Below are 16,297 nucleotides of genomic sequence, written 5' to 3'. Positions count from 1 at the left end.
AATTTGCTCATTTAATTTTACGGGAAATAAAAATATATTTAACTTTATTTATTATTCACTGCAAAATTATTGAACATTTAAACCAGGGCTGTTTTTATTTTAATTAATGGAACAATGATTGTTAAAATGATTTTCAAAGTAGACAGTTGCACGGATGTTGCATTACTGATATTAGACATGAAAAGTAATGGTGTTGATTTTTTTTTTCATTTATTTGCTACATTATCTAATTACTTTTCGAATATAATTGTTTTTAACTCTGCAAATTTTTTTATTTTTATTTCCTTTTTTTATTATAACGAGAGGATTAATTAGAACATGATATATATCAGAAAATAAAGACCGCTATATAGTTGGTAACTGAGCCTCTTAATTAATTACTTATTAGAATTTGATTCATAGTAATGTAGTATATATATAAGAAAAAGACTTCACTGAAATTTTTACACTTCATACTAATAAAAAGATTATCCTTAATTTTTTTAAAGAAAAAATTAGTCTTTTTTTGTTGAGAAATATAATATCCTTAATGCATGAAAAATAATACTACAAGGGAATGACTAGGCATAAATTAAAAGTTTTGGGTTCTTTAATTAATTGATTATCTTTGGCACCGACTGTACGCGAAGCCCTAGCCAACAAGATCTTTTTGTGACTAGATGGATCATAGTCTTTCTTTTAAAAGAAGAGGCTAATATGGAAAGACATATACATCTGTGAAGGATGTTGATGATACGAGCAAGTATCTTTGTTCAGAGTAGTATTTTGTCTCTGACTAGCTTTACTATATATTGGGACAAATCACAAAGGAAGGCTTGATAGATGAATGTATAAACATAATACATGTGTAGTACTGGAGGAAGCATTCCGTTTATCGTGGAGTATAGTCCTTTATGATTTCCTGTCACATGAGATTAAACAATTGTAACAACATGTTTTAAAAATAGGTTGTTTTGTCACTAAGGATAGATAGATATATGTTCTATACGATCGAATAACTTTATCATAGACAAAATAAAGGGGCAAAATCCAAAAAAGTAATCGTGAATCTGATGTGGCTTATCAAGAAACCTCAACTTGGAAATGTTTTTGGATATATTGGGAATCAAAATTATGGGAGGCTGGCAGCTGTGCATGGTTGTGGGTAGAAAGAATGCATGCCACCTCATGGTCTACGTCATGAATTACCTTCAATGAATTTAATTTGGTTGTTCTTTCCGTGAGTATTTGATATAAGTACTTACGTTGATTACTTCACTTTTAACATAAACTTCTAGAGAAGAATATTATACCAGACAAATTCAAGAATAATTTGAGCGAAAATTTCAAGTTAATTACAAAGAATTTTTATAAATTACGAACTAAATTGACAGAAGAGATATATACCAGCTATAAGAGTGTCAACGGTGGCCCAATGGGATTCAAAAGGAATTCGAGAGAAAATGACAGACTAGGAAAGACACCAACAAATTAAATCTTTGTCATGAGAAGGAAATATAGAACTTTGGTCTGTGTATACGTCTGCATCATAGGACCGTGTGGCACAAGGAGGAGGTAGCAAATTGAAGCACAGTCAAGATCATGGTGTTGGGTTACTGAGTATGTATGCCCTAAAGGACTACAACTTTAATGCCTCAACTTTGATTAGGTTGGGTCAGATTGGATTCTAGCTAGCGTTAAATGTATATTATCAGTTTAATGTGAGTAAATAAAAAAGTTAATTAATGTGGTATAAGTCATTCTTTTATTGGATATGTGATTTTTAAGCCATGAAGTTTTTATGTTTAATAAGTTAGCCTTTTGGTTAGGCTTTTCCTTATCAGTTTGATTAGTAATATTTATGATGTTCGCTCTTCTAAGCATATTTCTCCTTTTTACTATAAATTAGATTGACACAAACCTAATTAGAAATCAGTCTAACATTTATGTTGATGCTTACATAATTTTTAAATCTAATAGAATTTGTCTAAACTTTTGTAGGAGTAAAACTCAACTTTGTGGTGTTTTAAAGTCATCGAACTACTAATTGGTGCCTAAAAAATAAAATGGAAATCTCCACAAAACTAAAGGAACCAAATTTTGCATAGGTCATGAAGACAATTGAATTTCAATGGGCAGTTAAAATACAGTAATTGGATAATAATTGATGCTACCTCTGTACCGATAATTAATTGTTAGACTGAGTTTTGAGTTTTGTGCTAAGATAGATTATAGGTTTAAATTCAGACGATAGGAGTCTTTATCGATCTTCTAAATCTTCTAGCTAGGACAAGTTTAGAGCTTCAGTTTGGACAGATAATTATAGATATCCATGCCATAATAACTTCTAAATTTGTCAGATCTACCTAAAATTTTTAGTGTACGTACAAATTGAAAGAAAGTTGCCTAAGAAATATTATTTGCATTTGCACATACATGAGTGTGAGCGCGTCGCACAAGCATACAAAACATTTTTCCTGTATAACCAGAAAGAAAGTTCTAACAAAAAAAAAAAAACGAGAGAGAAAGTTGGGTAAGAATATCATTTACTCGTACACACATACATAAGTGTAAGTGTACGAGCGAGCACACATACATAATTTTATATGTATGGTTCATGTATTTAAAAGTGTGACTGTGCGAGGGGTAAAAACAATCATTAATTTTTATTTTTATTATTTAGTAGTATTTAAGATTGGTTAACTTCACACTCTCACCTGATATTGTAAAAGAAAAAGAAAAAAAACTCAACTGATATATATTTTCCCTTTATTTACATTCATACACAAACACATATAGTCACACAGGACCTTCGTATAGTCATTTCTAAAATTCAAACATAGGGACTTGGGTTTGAAAGTGAGAAAGTTTATTATTCTCCGTTATCATCGAAATCCCTCCGACACAAATTATAGTAATATAAATTGAAGGCTGGCAATGTGCATCGTCAAAACTAGTTAGGCAAGCGAAACATTTTTACGGCGAAAGTATAAATTAGCATATAGTATAATAGTTAGGCAACAAAAACAAAAAACTAATGCTTGGAAAACCTTCCCCCCTACAAATATATACTTGTGTGTCCTAATGCTATTCAGCAATGTTATTATCACACCAATTAACGACCAGAATTAATTGAAATCAATTCCTTTCATCTTTGGTCCCTACACCCACTACATGTTCCCCACAAACCATATGAACACTTTTGGAAAAGCGTATACTATTTATTTGAGCATCTTCTTTCTACTTGAAGAAATTGATTCCATAACCATTCAAGTCCAAATTATACACTCGCCCCCCACCCTCCCTCTCCTCTCATATAGTTTTCTTCACCACTTTATGATACAATTTTATTGAAATAGCCCCACTAGTCGCTGACCAATTAAGGAGAGCTTGATTTGCTAGATATATAGCACATTTTCATTCCCTCAACGTAATTTTTTTTATGCACAGTAATAATACACAAACATTTTATTATTTTAAATACTCCACTAACACCTTTTTTTTTATCTCTTTTTTCTTATCACATTATAAATCTTATCCCTCTCTAGATTCAATGGTTGACATGCTCTGTTCATGTATATATATATATATAGTTTCTGGTAAGCACCAAGCAGCAAGTGAATGTGTTTTATACTCAATATTACTGTATGTCTGTATGTACTTTTTCTTTAACTGAGTTGTTATTTTATTTATTATGCTGTTCTAGAAGAAGTCATTCACCGCCAAACAAAACACAGATTCTGAAGGCGTGGGGTTAGAATACTTAAGAGTACGCAAATGGAAAAGTGAATGAGGATTCCCCCAATCCGATTATGATAATTGATGAAATGAATAACCTAGGCCCCCACCCTCTTCCCAAACACCCTGTCCCCAAATACACCTTTCGCTTAGGACTCTTCCTCCCTGGGTCCTACCTTAGCTGTATTCACGTCCAAACACAAACACCGCGCCCACTATTTATATATTAATTAATGATTACAAATATTTTCTTATTTTAAACATTCTTATCAATATTTCTCATTTTTTCTTTTTCTTTTTTTTCACATTATAAATTTTATTATATTTATATTTTTTTTCTTTTTCTTCTTTCTTCATAAGTATCTCGTAGTAGAATGATTGTTCATCAAACATTTTTTTTTTATATATCTTCCATTCTCCCCCATATACCCTTCATATATATGGGGTACATAACAAATAAAATAATTCCACCGTGAAACTTTCTCATCCTCACACCTATATATACATTACACACCATATTCTCCCCCTACAAACCTCCAAATAAAACACACACTCACACACTCTTCAAAATCTTCATCATATCTTGTTGTGTAGTAATATTAATTAAGAATGTCTGGGGTTTGGGTTTTCAAGAACGGTGTGGTGAGGCTGGTGGAGAACCCTGGGGGTGAGGCAGTGGAGGGAAGCCGTGGAGGAAGAAGGAAGGTGCTTGTTCATAGAGCAAGCAATGAGGTTATCACCTCTTATGCGGTGTTAGAGCAAAAACTGTATTCACTTGGGTGGGAGCGTTACTATGACGACGCTGATCTTCTTCAATTCCACAAACGCTCCACCGTGCACCTTATTTCCCTGCCGAGAGATTTCAACAAGTTCAAGCCCATGCACATGTATGACATAGTGGTGAAGAACAAGAACGCTTTTGAAGTTAGGGACATGTAGGGTAGGGTAGGGAAGAGACAAGACAACAAACATATAGGGACCAAACAAACAACCCCTTGCAAGGCCTTCGGCCAGGGCACCCTGCGTGCTACTACTGTCCAGTGTCAGTGTTTGTGACTTTGTGTACTACTACTCATGATTCCTTTAATTGTCCCTTTTCATTTTCATTAGTTAGCTTCGTCCATGTGTTGGTTTTTGAATGTCTGATTTTGGACTTGTGGCCATGGAGAGGGTGGAAGTCTGTGTCCATTTCATTGTGACATTGACTTGGGTATTTAATTGGACTGTCTAGGTGAGTGTGAGTTTATGTTCTGATTATAAATTAATGTTTATGTTTAGGTATATATAGGTAGGGTCTGATTCGTGATTAATTTGTGAGGACTGGGTGTCATTTACGTGTGTTCTGTTGTAAAATTTTAGTCATTCTGCAATAATATAAATTTTTGAGTTTTTTCTCTATTGCACTGCTAAATATTCACACTGAAGGCATTTATAATTTTCGTCAGAATTGAACGATATACACACATTTCCCTTGTAAGAAGTTCATTTTATTCATTTGGATATCTTCTACCATGTTATTTGCACCAATATACATACAAAAATGATGTATAGAACCCTCATGCTAGCTAGTAGACAAAGAGAGCACATAAAAAGTGTATATATATAATCAATGGTATAATGTGATAAAAAAAAGAGATAAAAAGAAATAATGAACGTTAATGAATTGTTTGCACTGTTGTTCAATTATAATTATTGATATATAACAGATTTAGCTGATAAGCTAATATGATGACTCTGATTCTGGGTGACCTTTTGATCATGCATGATCGATCACATACGATGATGAGTAAAATTGACGGATGTCGGTGAAATTTTTATGCACACTCGTGTGCCAATCTAGTTTCTAGTTTCTGTAAGGAAAAGCACAAGCGAATTTCCCTCTTCAATAGATAAATAAAAAGCATAAGCCATTCACTAGATGAAGAGAGAGATGAAATAAAATAAAATAAAAAGAATAATGTTTTGTGACACCCTAACTTACATCCAAAATAGATAGAAATAGAAGAAAAAGAAGTGTGAAATATATGATAAGTGATGTGATCATATGATCTGATAAGAAGAAAAAATAGAAAGAAAATCATTTTTGTTTTAAAATGAATGTTTATATCATTGAAGTGTATATATTAAGGCTTAACACTTAAGTAATGTGATACAACACAAAGAAGAAGAAAAAATAAAAAAATATTATACAAATATACGATTTAAGAACAAATATTTTATGCATAGTCAGTGCAAAATGATTTAGTTTACAAAATAAGAATGTACAAATTTATATAAAAAATAAAATATTTAAAATCATAAAATATACGCTTAAATAATTTAAATAAATTAAAATTTGAAAAATTTAGGAATGGTATATAGTTATATTACTTATGTCAACCACATAAAAACTCATTTTAATTTAACATGTATGGATGAATAATTTAAGCACGAATAGTTTTGAGTTATATGCAGAAATTACATATTTGTAGAGAAAATATAAAATAAATAAAAAAATTATAAATTGTTGCCCTTACGATAGCTACGAAGAGGAGCGATTCTCGCTCGTGCATGGATGATAAGAGATAGAGATGGCCGAAATTTAGATCACGTGTGACTAGATTCGATTGTTGACAATTTGACTTTTCTTTGTTTTCTTAAAGAGTAAACACCAACTTTTTACAGCCGGACACGTGTCTATAAACCGGACTCAGGTGAAGGATTTTGTAATTTATTCAGCGTAGTGAAATAATCTATTTAATTTTTTATCTTAATTTTTTAGTTTAATTTGATCTTTTATTTAAAAATAAATAAATTTAAATGTTTATTTTTTATTCAGTTTAATCATAATTTTTTAAAAAAATTATTTTGATTATTTATTTTAGTTTTCTTTCAGTTAGCTTAATTTTTCAATCTATTTGAGAATGACATTGTTAATTGTTTAAAAATAGATTCTTTTTAAAAAAAATAAAGTGGAGGGAAAGGGAAAAATAAATTAAAAAATTATTTTTAAATAATTAATTACGTCAATCTTAAATAAACTGAAAAATAAAAAAATAAAAAATACTAACATTAAGGACCAAATAATTTTTTAAAAGAAATTAAAGATTAAATTGAGCAACAAATAAAATAAAATATCAAATTAAATTTTTTAAAAGATAAATAATTAAATTGAAAAAAAATAAAATATCAAATAAGTCATTTAGCTAAAAAAAAATATTATATTTAACATTGGATTTACTTATAATTATTTTTTCATTTAATCTTTATTTTATATGTGCACGTTTTAAAAATATTCCTAAAACACTTTTAATTATTCATTTTTATGTTTAAAAAACGCTTTCTTTTTTGCGATTCTTTTTTCTTCTTCGTCTTTATAATTGCGGTAAGTGGTGTCCAACCTAACCCGCACGAGACTATACCTCTCAGAAATTTCCATAACCAAGTTTAAATTTAGTGAGTTCCTATTCATACACTTTATTTTTTGTGTGTACTATATTCATACAGATTTTATTCGTTCACTATAAAACTAATTCCTTCCCTTGGGTTCACTTTAATTCTTTTTTTTTTTCATCTTTTTTTTATTACTTTTTTCAACGCGGGATATTAGAAATAGTTTTGGACCTCATACCACAATATTAGTCTTTTATTTGTTTTATCCATTAAATATCATTTTTTAAAAATTTCCATAATATCCCATCTTTTATTTAGTTCTTTTGAATATTATTAAAAAAAATTAAGAAAGGAAGCTAGATAAAAATTCAAAGTATTTGTAAAAACCAAAAAGTAAACAAAAGCAATAGGTAGCAGACAAAGAATAAAAAATCCTAACATAAAAACTATATGGGAAAGAAGAAAAAAAATTGTGAAAATTGATTTATAACTTTTTAAAAACGAAAAATGAAATAAAAGTATTATAATATTTAAATGACGTGCAGTATCTGCCGTTCTGGATTTAAACGGCAACGATATTCCATTTTATTGAGATGTGAGTTTCATATATATATGCATGAAGGTCAACAGGATTGAGTAATATATCTACGTGGTTTTTACTTTTATCCCAAACGTATAAAGAACGGGACAGATTTTCTGTTTGTCTTCTATATGGTACGTGTTTAGCTTTTGTGACTTTCCATGTCCCTTTGCACATCCAATTCAAGTTTCGCTTTTTTCTTCTTCATTTTATTGTTTCAGGAAGTTCCCCTCACGGGGCGAGGCAAACATGTGTAATGTCATAAACTTTCTTATTATTTGAAAAGAGGAGAAGAAAATAAATAGATAAAATAAGAGTCCAAGAGAAACTTGTCCCAGAGCTAGTTAGTTGCTAGTACTGAAATGTGATTAAGATGCAATCTTATCACCAAATACTTGCAGGACAAGAAAATAAATAGATAAAATAACTCATTTATTCATCAATTAAAATGAATTTGTTTATCTCATTTTTCAAAAAAACTAAAGTGCATGACTTGATTTTAATTTATGGAAAAGTTTGATTCATTTTATTTTTTTCTATAAATATTTGTTAAATACTTTACCTGAACAAAAACAATTTCAATGTTTCGTGTGTAAACTGTTTTTTTTATATAACAAATGTGACCTTATATAAGCACAATAAAAGCCCAGTAAAAAAAACTCAATAAAAGTGAATGACGAATCGACATCTATATTTCTGACCCTTTAGAGGGGGCCATCTAGTACACACGTGACATTTTTTATTACCATTTTCTTCTATTGAGCATACTTACATTTTTGTTAGTTAAGGAGCCTGAATTGGTCTTCTTTCTTCTTCTTCTTCTTCTTCTTCTTTTTTTCTAGTATATGGTATGAACGAATAAGTTTTATAAAACTGTGGGAAACAGAAAGGTGAAGGTTTAATATTGTGGTTAGAGGTTGAACCCCTTCAAAGTAGATCTTCTGAAACGTTAGACACACAATACACAAATCGTGTAGGCTTGACAATGTCATTATTTATTTGTTGCTTCGCCTAGGTAAACTACGCATCCACAAATTAACAACAAATTTCTTAGAATTTTCATAAATGGATGCTTTAAAGACTGAAGAGAAGACGAAAAATCCAGATTTAGGGGGATCAAATTAATTGTTTAAACGAGAGGCTAAGTTAATAACATTTTTCTATATTTAAAATAAAGAAGAAAAGAGAAGCAAATTACAACTATATTGTTTGACAAGACCAAACAGTCCAGCATATGATACATTACAAATACACCCGATCTCCTTTCTCTTAAGAATTTCCAAGAATATCGTATATGATTATCAACAAATAAAGAAGGTAGGAAACTTTTTCTCCAGTTGCCAAACTCCCCCCTTCTAAGCAGATTCTTGCTAAAGCTTTTAAGAAATTGCTCTTTAAACATCATTTAAATACCTATCCATAAACTTTCATTTGTTTCTAGTTTGCGCAGTTGAATCCATGGCAAACAGAAAGCCAGATAACCAGGACCAAAAGCAACAAAATTCCAAGAACAACCAATTTGATTTTCATGTTCTGATACCACATCTTCCGACGGACATGAGTTCCTTGCTTTTTGAATTCCTGGGCCTGAAAATTTGGAGATCCTTCAGCCTAGAAAACATAAGATTCCAAATGATAGCTGTCAAACCTTATCCAACTTACTTGTGAGTGCAAAGTCTCTGTCTTGTCCGCCAGAATAGTTAGATTTTCTCCTCTATCAATGGCCTGAAAGTATTTATAGCAAAACCAAAGTTGGCACATGTATTACACTGTCAGACTGTCTTGTTTAACATTTTGCAATCAATGCATCTAGCTAAGGCAACTCAGTAGAACGATGTTAATGCAAACAGGACAATATAAGGAAAATGTCTACAGTGATAAAGAATTTAACAGGTTATGATTTAGTCACTGAAAATCTTAAAGGTGAAATGAAAATTTAAGTATTGCCAAACTGTGATTCAAAATCTTCACTGACAATAGTTACAGGGAGGAAAAGGGGCAAGTATAGAAGCATATTGCTTGGCCAGGTATTTCTATTGTGCTCTAAAATTTCAACTTGAGAAATATTCTGAAAGAATTATGAGGAGGCAGACAGAGCCTTTATGATTTTTTCCTAAGTCCTAACCACTCACCAAAAGTTGCAATAAAGCAATCAAATGAGTAATATAGCAATCCTCAAATCCATATTTTCCCTCTCCATTGATCATTTATTTCAAATAAAACGGGCAATATAATTAACAATGGATTAAAGATTAGACCAGGATGCATAAGACAACAGCACAGGGAAATGACTACAAATGAAACTAAGATATCCCGGTGCTAGAGGCTCTCGCTTTGTGAAAGTATGGAGGAGGATAATTGCACACAATCTTTCCCTTGCATATGCAAAGAGGCTGTATCTGGATTTGAGCCCATGACCAACCGGTCACAAAGGCACAACCTTATTGTTGCTCCAAAACTCTCCCTCAGCCTATGACCAACCAGTCACAAAGGCAGAACTTTACCCATTGCGCGAAGGCTTGCCCTTGGGGAAATGACTGAAGATCTGAAAAATATCCCATGTCTTACTCTAAAACATGAACATACCTTATCAATGTTCTCTAACATAATACTTTTAACTTCTGAAACTTGAGCCTTCACTTTTATTAGCTTTTCAATCTCTTCAGCATGGTCTATGATATACTTCATGTGCTCTTTCATAACTGGTCTGCAAATGAGCATCTGTATTATTTACCTTTTTTATACAAGTTCTTTTCTATTCAAGCATTGAATTATCAGTGAACATCATGAGTGACTAGGAAAGAAATAACTCAAGAAGGATACCCAAACTCCTTGTTGAGACTTTTGGCAACAGCCGTGTCTGCCTTTCCACCACCATATCTTTTCTTAAAGTCCGCTTTTACACGTTCAAGGAAAGCAATAGAGATTTGTTTGCTAACAGATTCCTTGGCAACAACACAGTAAGCTGCAATTCACATTAATCCCAGATGTAAAACATTAAGAAGACAAAAATCCACATCAGAGTGCAACTCAATGTTTCAGTAAGCCTGAGTGTTACAACAAAGGCGCAGCAACAGAACACTTTATATTTTTATTTTCTTTTTATCCAAACCCGCAACTCAATAAACCAGTTCAAATCACAAGGAAATACATAAAAATAAGTATAGTGACCTCATAAATTTTTTCCTTAAAAACTTGAGTTCCAAATATCGGGTCAGGTTACAATTGGAAGTAGAGAGTTTGATTCAGAAACCATGAGAAGTCCAACATATAAAAGGTTGCATGGTTGGTTAAACTAATAAGGAGTTAGGCACAAACATTTGGAACTGATAGCAGTTGCTTCATCCGTCATGGTCATGCAAAGACCAATGCGTTTCTATGGCAGCCTAAGTCCAACCCAAGAAACATTCACAAAATGTTTGTCCCATACTTGTTCTCTAATTGAACCAGGAGAACCCAAATTCCGTTTCTCACCATTCATTTGTTCATGTCAAGTGTCAACATTGAAATGAAAAAAAAAAATAACAAAACTTTGGAAGGAACCCCAAATAGTAAAGAAAACCCACTAAGGAAAACCAATTCAAAAGCCCAAAAAAAAGAAAAGAAAAGAGAAATATGTGTGCCAATTAGATGTGACAGAGTAGATCCAGCACTTAAACTGGGGAAGATGCAGCAAAAGAGATCGGCAATACCGTAACCGTCTTCGACGAGAAAATTGAAGGTGTGGTGGTCGCAATTGTAGGTGAACTTGTTATTGGAAGAGGGTAGTTTCTGGAGGCACTGAGCTGCAATTGCAGGGAAGTTCCCAGTGAACTCGGTGTACTCGGCTAACACCATCGTCCCCCGAGCCACGAAGCTATATATAAACGATTCCTGACTCATTGCTCTCTCTGCAACTCGCAACTCGGAACTCGGAAGCAGAGAGAGAGAGAGAGAGCTTTTAGTCTACTTGCTTGAGTTGCTTTATATCAGCAACTTGGCCGCGTTTGGTTTCTTCTTTTTCTTCGTTTGAAAGTAAGAAATCAATTAATTTACTCTTTTCCATGGTACTTTATTAATTGTTGGAGAATACAATGGCTGGCTGATAGGCGTTTCTCATCTGAAAATATAATTAGTTTTATCCGTATGAATTAATTTGAGAAAATTTATAATAATTCATCGATCAAGTAAATTAGATCTCTTCACATCCGAAAATATAATAAGTATTAATAAATTGAATTATTTTTTAGCTGGAATTATTGACTGGCTTTGACCGTGTTTCAAAAGAAATCTATCTATAATGGACGTTCAACAGCACTACAGGGATTATAAGATTTTTAATCACGAGTTCAGACTATTAAACTTTTTAATAAAATGTATATAATAGTAATTAAGTAAAAGTAGCAGGGAACTGGGGGAGAGTTTGGTGTTTGCTTTATTACTTTTCCCCCGGTTTTGTTGATTTGATTGGATTTGTTCCTTACTTAACCACACTGCCTCTTAATATTGGATTCGGATCCTGTCATAAGAATTTTTAAAATTTAGATCTATATATTTAAAGAACAATTCTAGAAAATTGCTTTCCTCGATTAGTATCAGTGTGTTTAGCAGAAGGAAATAGAAAAGATCCCACATAAATTTCATACTATTTATAATTTTCTTTACTTTAAATATTTTTTTTTTTATTTTCATCATCTTAATCGAACATAGTCTATCATATAATACTTAAGTTCAACCTTTAACAAAAATACTATTTAATTAGATTTTGCTTATTTTTCTTCTAAATGAACTTTGGATTAATAAGATATTTTTTTTTTTGGATTAACCGAAGGGTTAACAGAAAAAAAAAACACATTGTACATGTATGTATTTTTTTAAAATATATAACTCCTCTTTCTACAGAGTGTTGTTTTCTTAAACCCTAGCAAGTAGCAAAGCACTTGAATTGATTTTGAAAATTTTGATTTTAAGTAGATTAATACTAGTTTTTGAAAAAAATATATTAAAAGAATCAAGTAATTTGAAAATAATATCTACACATTTCAATTAGAATAACATTTATAGGATAGAATTTGAGTAACAACAAACAAAAAATCTGACAAAATAAATAAAGTAAAATATGGACGGTAAAAATAATAGAGAAAAAAAAACAAAAACATATTATTACGAGAAATCTATCAACAGTATCTTAAAAGACAATAATTAAAAATAACACTTTATCAACATAAATCTTTCAATAGTGACCTTAAGGTCATAATTAAATACAGTCTACAAAAGAATCTGTTAGCAACCAGGTTCACGAAGAAGAAGATAACACTCATGAAGATGCTTCTGTTGTGCCCACGAGACCCGCACGTGCTATAACTAAGCCTAGATACTTACAGGATTATGTTAGTTAGCTACTCATGCATTCACGAGTTAACTCACACATACACTCCCGAGTCAACTCACACATTCACGAGTTACACATGCATGCATGCATGCTTCTTACCCATTAAAGCACGTGCTGATAAAGCTGTTAGGAGTTTGTTAGATCTTTGCATTCCGTTACACGCTTGTATCTCAGCAATATATAGGTGCTGAATATTCCATAATAAGGATAAGAACAAGCTTCCAAAATTTAGTTCCAGGAGGACCCTACCTCGAATAAGGGAACCCTATCTCTCTCCTCACTTCTCTTCCCTCCCTCTAACTCCGCCGTGAATGTAACAAGTGGTCCGACCTGCCGCCGCCATCGCCATGGCTGACCACGGGACCAGGAAGACGACCACGGACCGCTTAGAAGATGCGATCGCGCGCCTCACCAATAGCCAAGCCAACCTCAACGAACGCTACACCAACATCTCCGATAAGGTAGACTCTATACTGGATCACCTACGGTTACGCGACGAGCACCAGAACCAGACCTCCGTCAGCAACACCAACGGCCATCGCAACACAGTCAAACTCGATATCCCTCGTTTTGACGGCCGTGATCCCATGGGCTGGATATTCAAGATGAACCAGCTCTTCCAGTACCAGCACACACCGGAGGAGGAACGTATCACCGTGGCTTCCCTGTACCTTGACGGCGCCGCCCTCAGCTGGTACCAGTGGATGTTTACCAATGGTTTGATCACTTCATGGCAAGGCTTCCTTCAAGCTTTAGAGTCACGATTTGCACCAACTTTCTATGATGATCCAAAAGGCGCGCTATTCAAATTGGTTCAACGCGGATCTGTGAATGAATACTTAACAGAATTTGAACGTTTGGCTAATCGTGTGGTAGGTCTCCCCCCACCCTTCCTATTAAGCTGCTTTATTTCAGGTCTAGTCCCGGAGCTCCGACGAGAGGTACTCGCTCTCCAACCTATATCTCTCCTTCAGGCCACCGCGCTCGCGAAGTTACAAGAGGATAAACTCCGCGATAGAAGACCTCCACCACAGCGTTCTTCTCATCCTTCACCGTCACCATCCTCCTCTATCCCAAACACGAAACCAAAACCTCCGTACGTGCAGCGGACACCGGAAGAAATGGCGTTCCGTCGAGAGAGAGGTCTATGCTACAATTGCGATGACAAGTGGAGTTCCAATCACCGCTGCAAGGGACGCATCCTGCTCTTCGTTGCCGACGATATCACTCAGGATTCCGGTGAACCAGGCTCCACCGAGCCTAGCCTCGTATCAGAAGAAAATTCAGCTAATCCTATTGGCGTGCTAGATCCATCTCCTCCCCATGTCAGCCTCCACGCCATGTCTGGTTTACCTTCATCAAAAACTTTTCGTGTGTATGGTTCCATCCGGAATGCGCGTATCACTGTGCTCATAGATAGTGGGAGCACCCATAATTTTCTCCAACCAAGGGTTGCACACTTCCTCCATCTTCCTATCGAGGACACCCAGCCCCTCCGCGTCCTTGTTGGGAATGGGTCCACATTGGACTGTAACAAGCGCTGCCCCAACACTCCTCTACACATTCAAGGTCACTCGTTTTCGATCACCTTCCACCTCCTTGAGATCAGCGGAGCGGATGCGGTGCTTGGCATTGAGTGGCTGAAGCAATTCGGCCAAGTTACGACCGATTATACCTCCTTCATGATGCGATTCAATCACTTGGGCCAGGAGGTTTCCTTACGGGCTGATGTCGCTACGGGCCCAGAACCGGCTTCCGCAGCACAAGTCAAACGCATGCTTCACACGGGATCAACTTCAGCCTTGTTCCATTTACGTATCATACCCACTAACCCCATAGACGAGACCACTACTCATCTTCCCCATTCACTCGAATCAATAACGAAGCTCATCCTCCGTTATGATCAGTTGTTCCAACCTCCCAAAAGCTTACCACCTTCACGTGAGGTGAACCACCGTATCACTCTCTTGCCGTCCACAGCCCCGGTGAACGTTCGTCCATACCGGTACCCTCATTTTCAGAAGGCTGAGATCGAAAGACAAATCGCAGAGCTGCTCTCCGCTGGCCTCGTACGACCAAGTACGAGCCCGTACTCATCTCCAATCCTTCTAGTGAAGAAGAAGGATGGAACCTGGCGCCTATGTGTTGACTATAGGTCCCTCAACGCGATCACGGTTCGCGATAGATTCCCGATACCTACTATCGACGAACTGCTGGACGAACTAGGGCACGCCTCATGGTTCACCAAGCTCGATTTGAGGCAAGGATTTCACCAAATCCTCATGAATGACGCTGATGTTGAGAAAACGACGTTTAGAACTCACCATGGGCACTACGAGTACCTCGTTATGCCTTTTGGATTGTGTAACGCACCCTCTACGTTCCAAGCCGCGATGAATCGCCTCCTTGCTCCGTTCTTACGTCGTTTCGCCGCTGTATTCTTCGACGATATACTCGTCTACAGCAGCTCCCTTTCATCCCATGTCCAACACCTTGACCTGATCCTTCAAGCCTTGCTACGCAATGAGTTCTACTTGAAACGCACCAAGTGTCTCTTTGCCCAGAGGGAACTCGAGTATCTTGGTCATGTTGTTTCGGGTAGCGGAGTCACCCCGGAACCCTCCAAGATCCAAGCAATCGCGCAATGGCCCACCCCCACCACACCCAAAGAACTTCGAGCATTCCTTGGATTAACTGGGTTTTATCGAAAATTTGTGCGCCACTATGCAGCTATCGCGTCTCCTTTAACAAGCTTATTATGCAAGGACGCATTTGAGTGGTCCCTCGAATCACAAGAAGCTTTCGATACCCTCAAATCCGCTATGATCAACACCCCAGTTCTGGCCCTTCCCAATTTCCATGAACCATTTGTCGTCGAGACGGATGCTTCAGGCACTGCCATGGGGGCTGTGCTCTCTCAGCAAGGGCACCCATTAGCGTTCTTCAGCAAGAACTTCAACCCTCGCCTCCTTAATGCGTCAACCTATGTGAGGGAACTCCATGCTATCACATCCGCAGTGCGTAAATGGAGGCAATATCTCCTCGACAGCTCCTTCACGATCCTCACCGATCACAAGAGTCTTCGCGAGCTTATGACTCAGGTGATTCAAACGCCAGAACAACACTATTACCTTTCCAAATTGCTTGGGTTTGATTACACAATTCAATACAAAACGGGAGCCACCAACGTTGTGGCTGATGCACTCTCTCGCAGACCACCGGAACCAGGCGAGTTGCTGATCTTATCAGTGCCCCAA

The 16,297-nt window shown here is 35.3% G+C and overlaps 2 protein-coding genes across 2 annotated transcripts; one reads left to right on the top strand and one right to left on the bottom strand.

Moving 5' to 3' along the window:
* The first annotated feature begins 4,229 nt into the window (after positions 1 to 4,229).
* Positions 4,230 to 5,115, top strand: LOC114420048 (flowering-promoting factor 1-like protein 3). Its single transcript, XM_028385891.1, has one exon. It carries the CDS (start codon positions 4,327 to 4,329, stop codon positions 4,654 to 4,656), a length of 330 nt encoding a protein of 109 aa, XP_028241692.1. The 5' UTR covers positions 4,230 to 4,326; the 3' UTR covers positions 4,657 to 5,115.
* A 3,696-nt stretch (positions 5,116 to 8,811) lies between these two features.
* Positions 8,812 to 11,644, bottom strand: LOC114420047 (vesicle-associated membrane protein 724). Its single transcript, XM_028385890.1, has 5 exons — positions 11,362 to 11,644; positions 10,493 to 10,634; positions 10,256 to 10,376; positions 9,332 to 9,394; positions 8,812 to 9,256 (listed from the first exon to the last, which is right to left on the bottom strand). The coding sequence occupies exons 1-5, from the start codon at positions 11,549 to 11,551 to the stop codon at positions 9,107 to 9,109; spliced, it is 666 nt and encodes a 221-aa protein (XP_028241691.1). The 5' UTR covers positions 11,552 to 11,644; the 3' UTR covers positions 8,812 to 9,106.
* Between the last annotated feature and the right edge of the window lie 4,653 nt (positions 11,645 to 16,297).

Source organism: Glycine soja, chromosome 7 (genome assembly GCF_004193775.1).
Source record: "Glycine soja cultivar W05 chromosome 7, ASM419377v2, whole genome shotgun sequence".
Taxonomy (NCBI): Eukaryota; Viridiplantae; Streptophyta; class Magnoliopsida; order Fabales; family Fabaceae; genus Glycine; species Glycine soja.
This window is presented reverse-complemented; position numbering and strand designations above follow the sequence as displayed.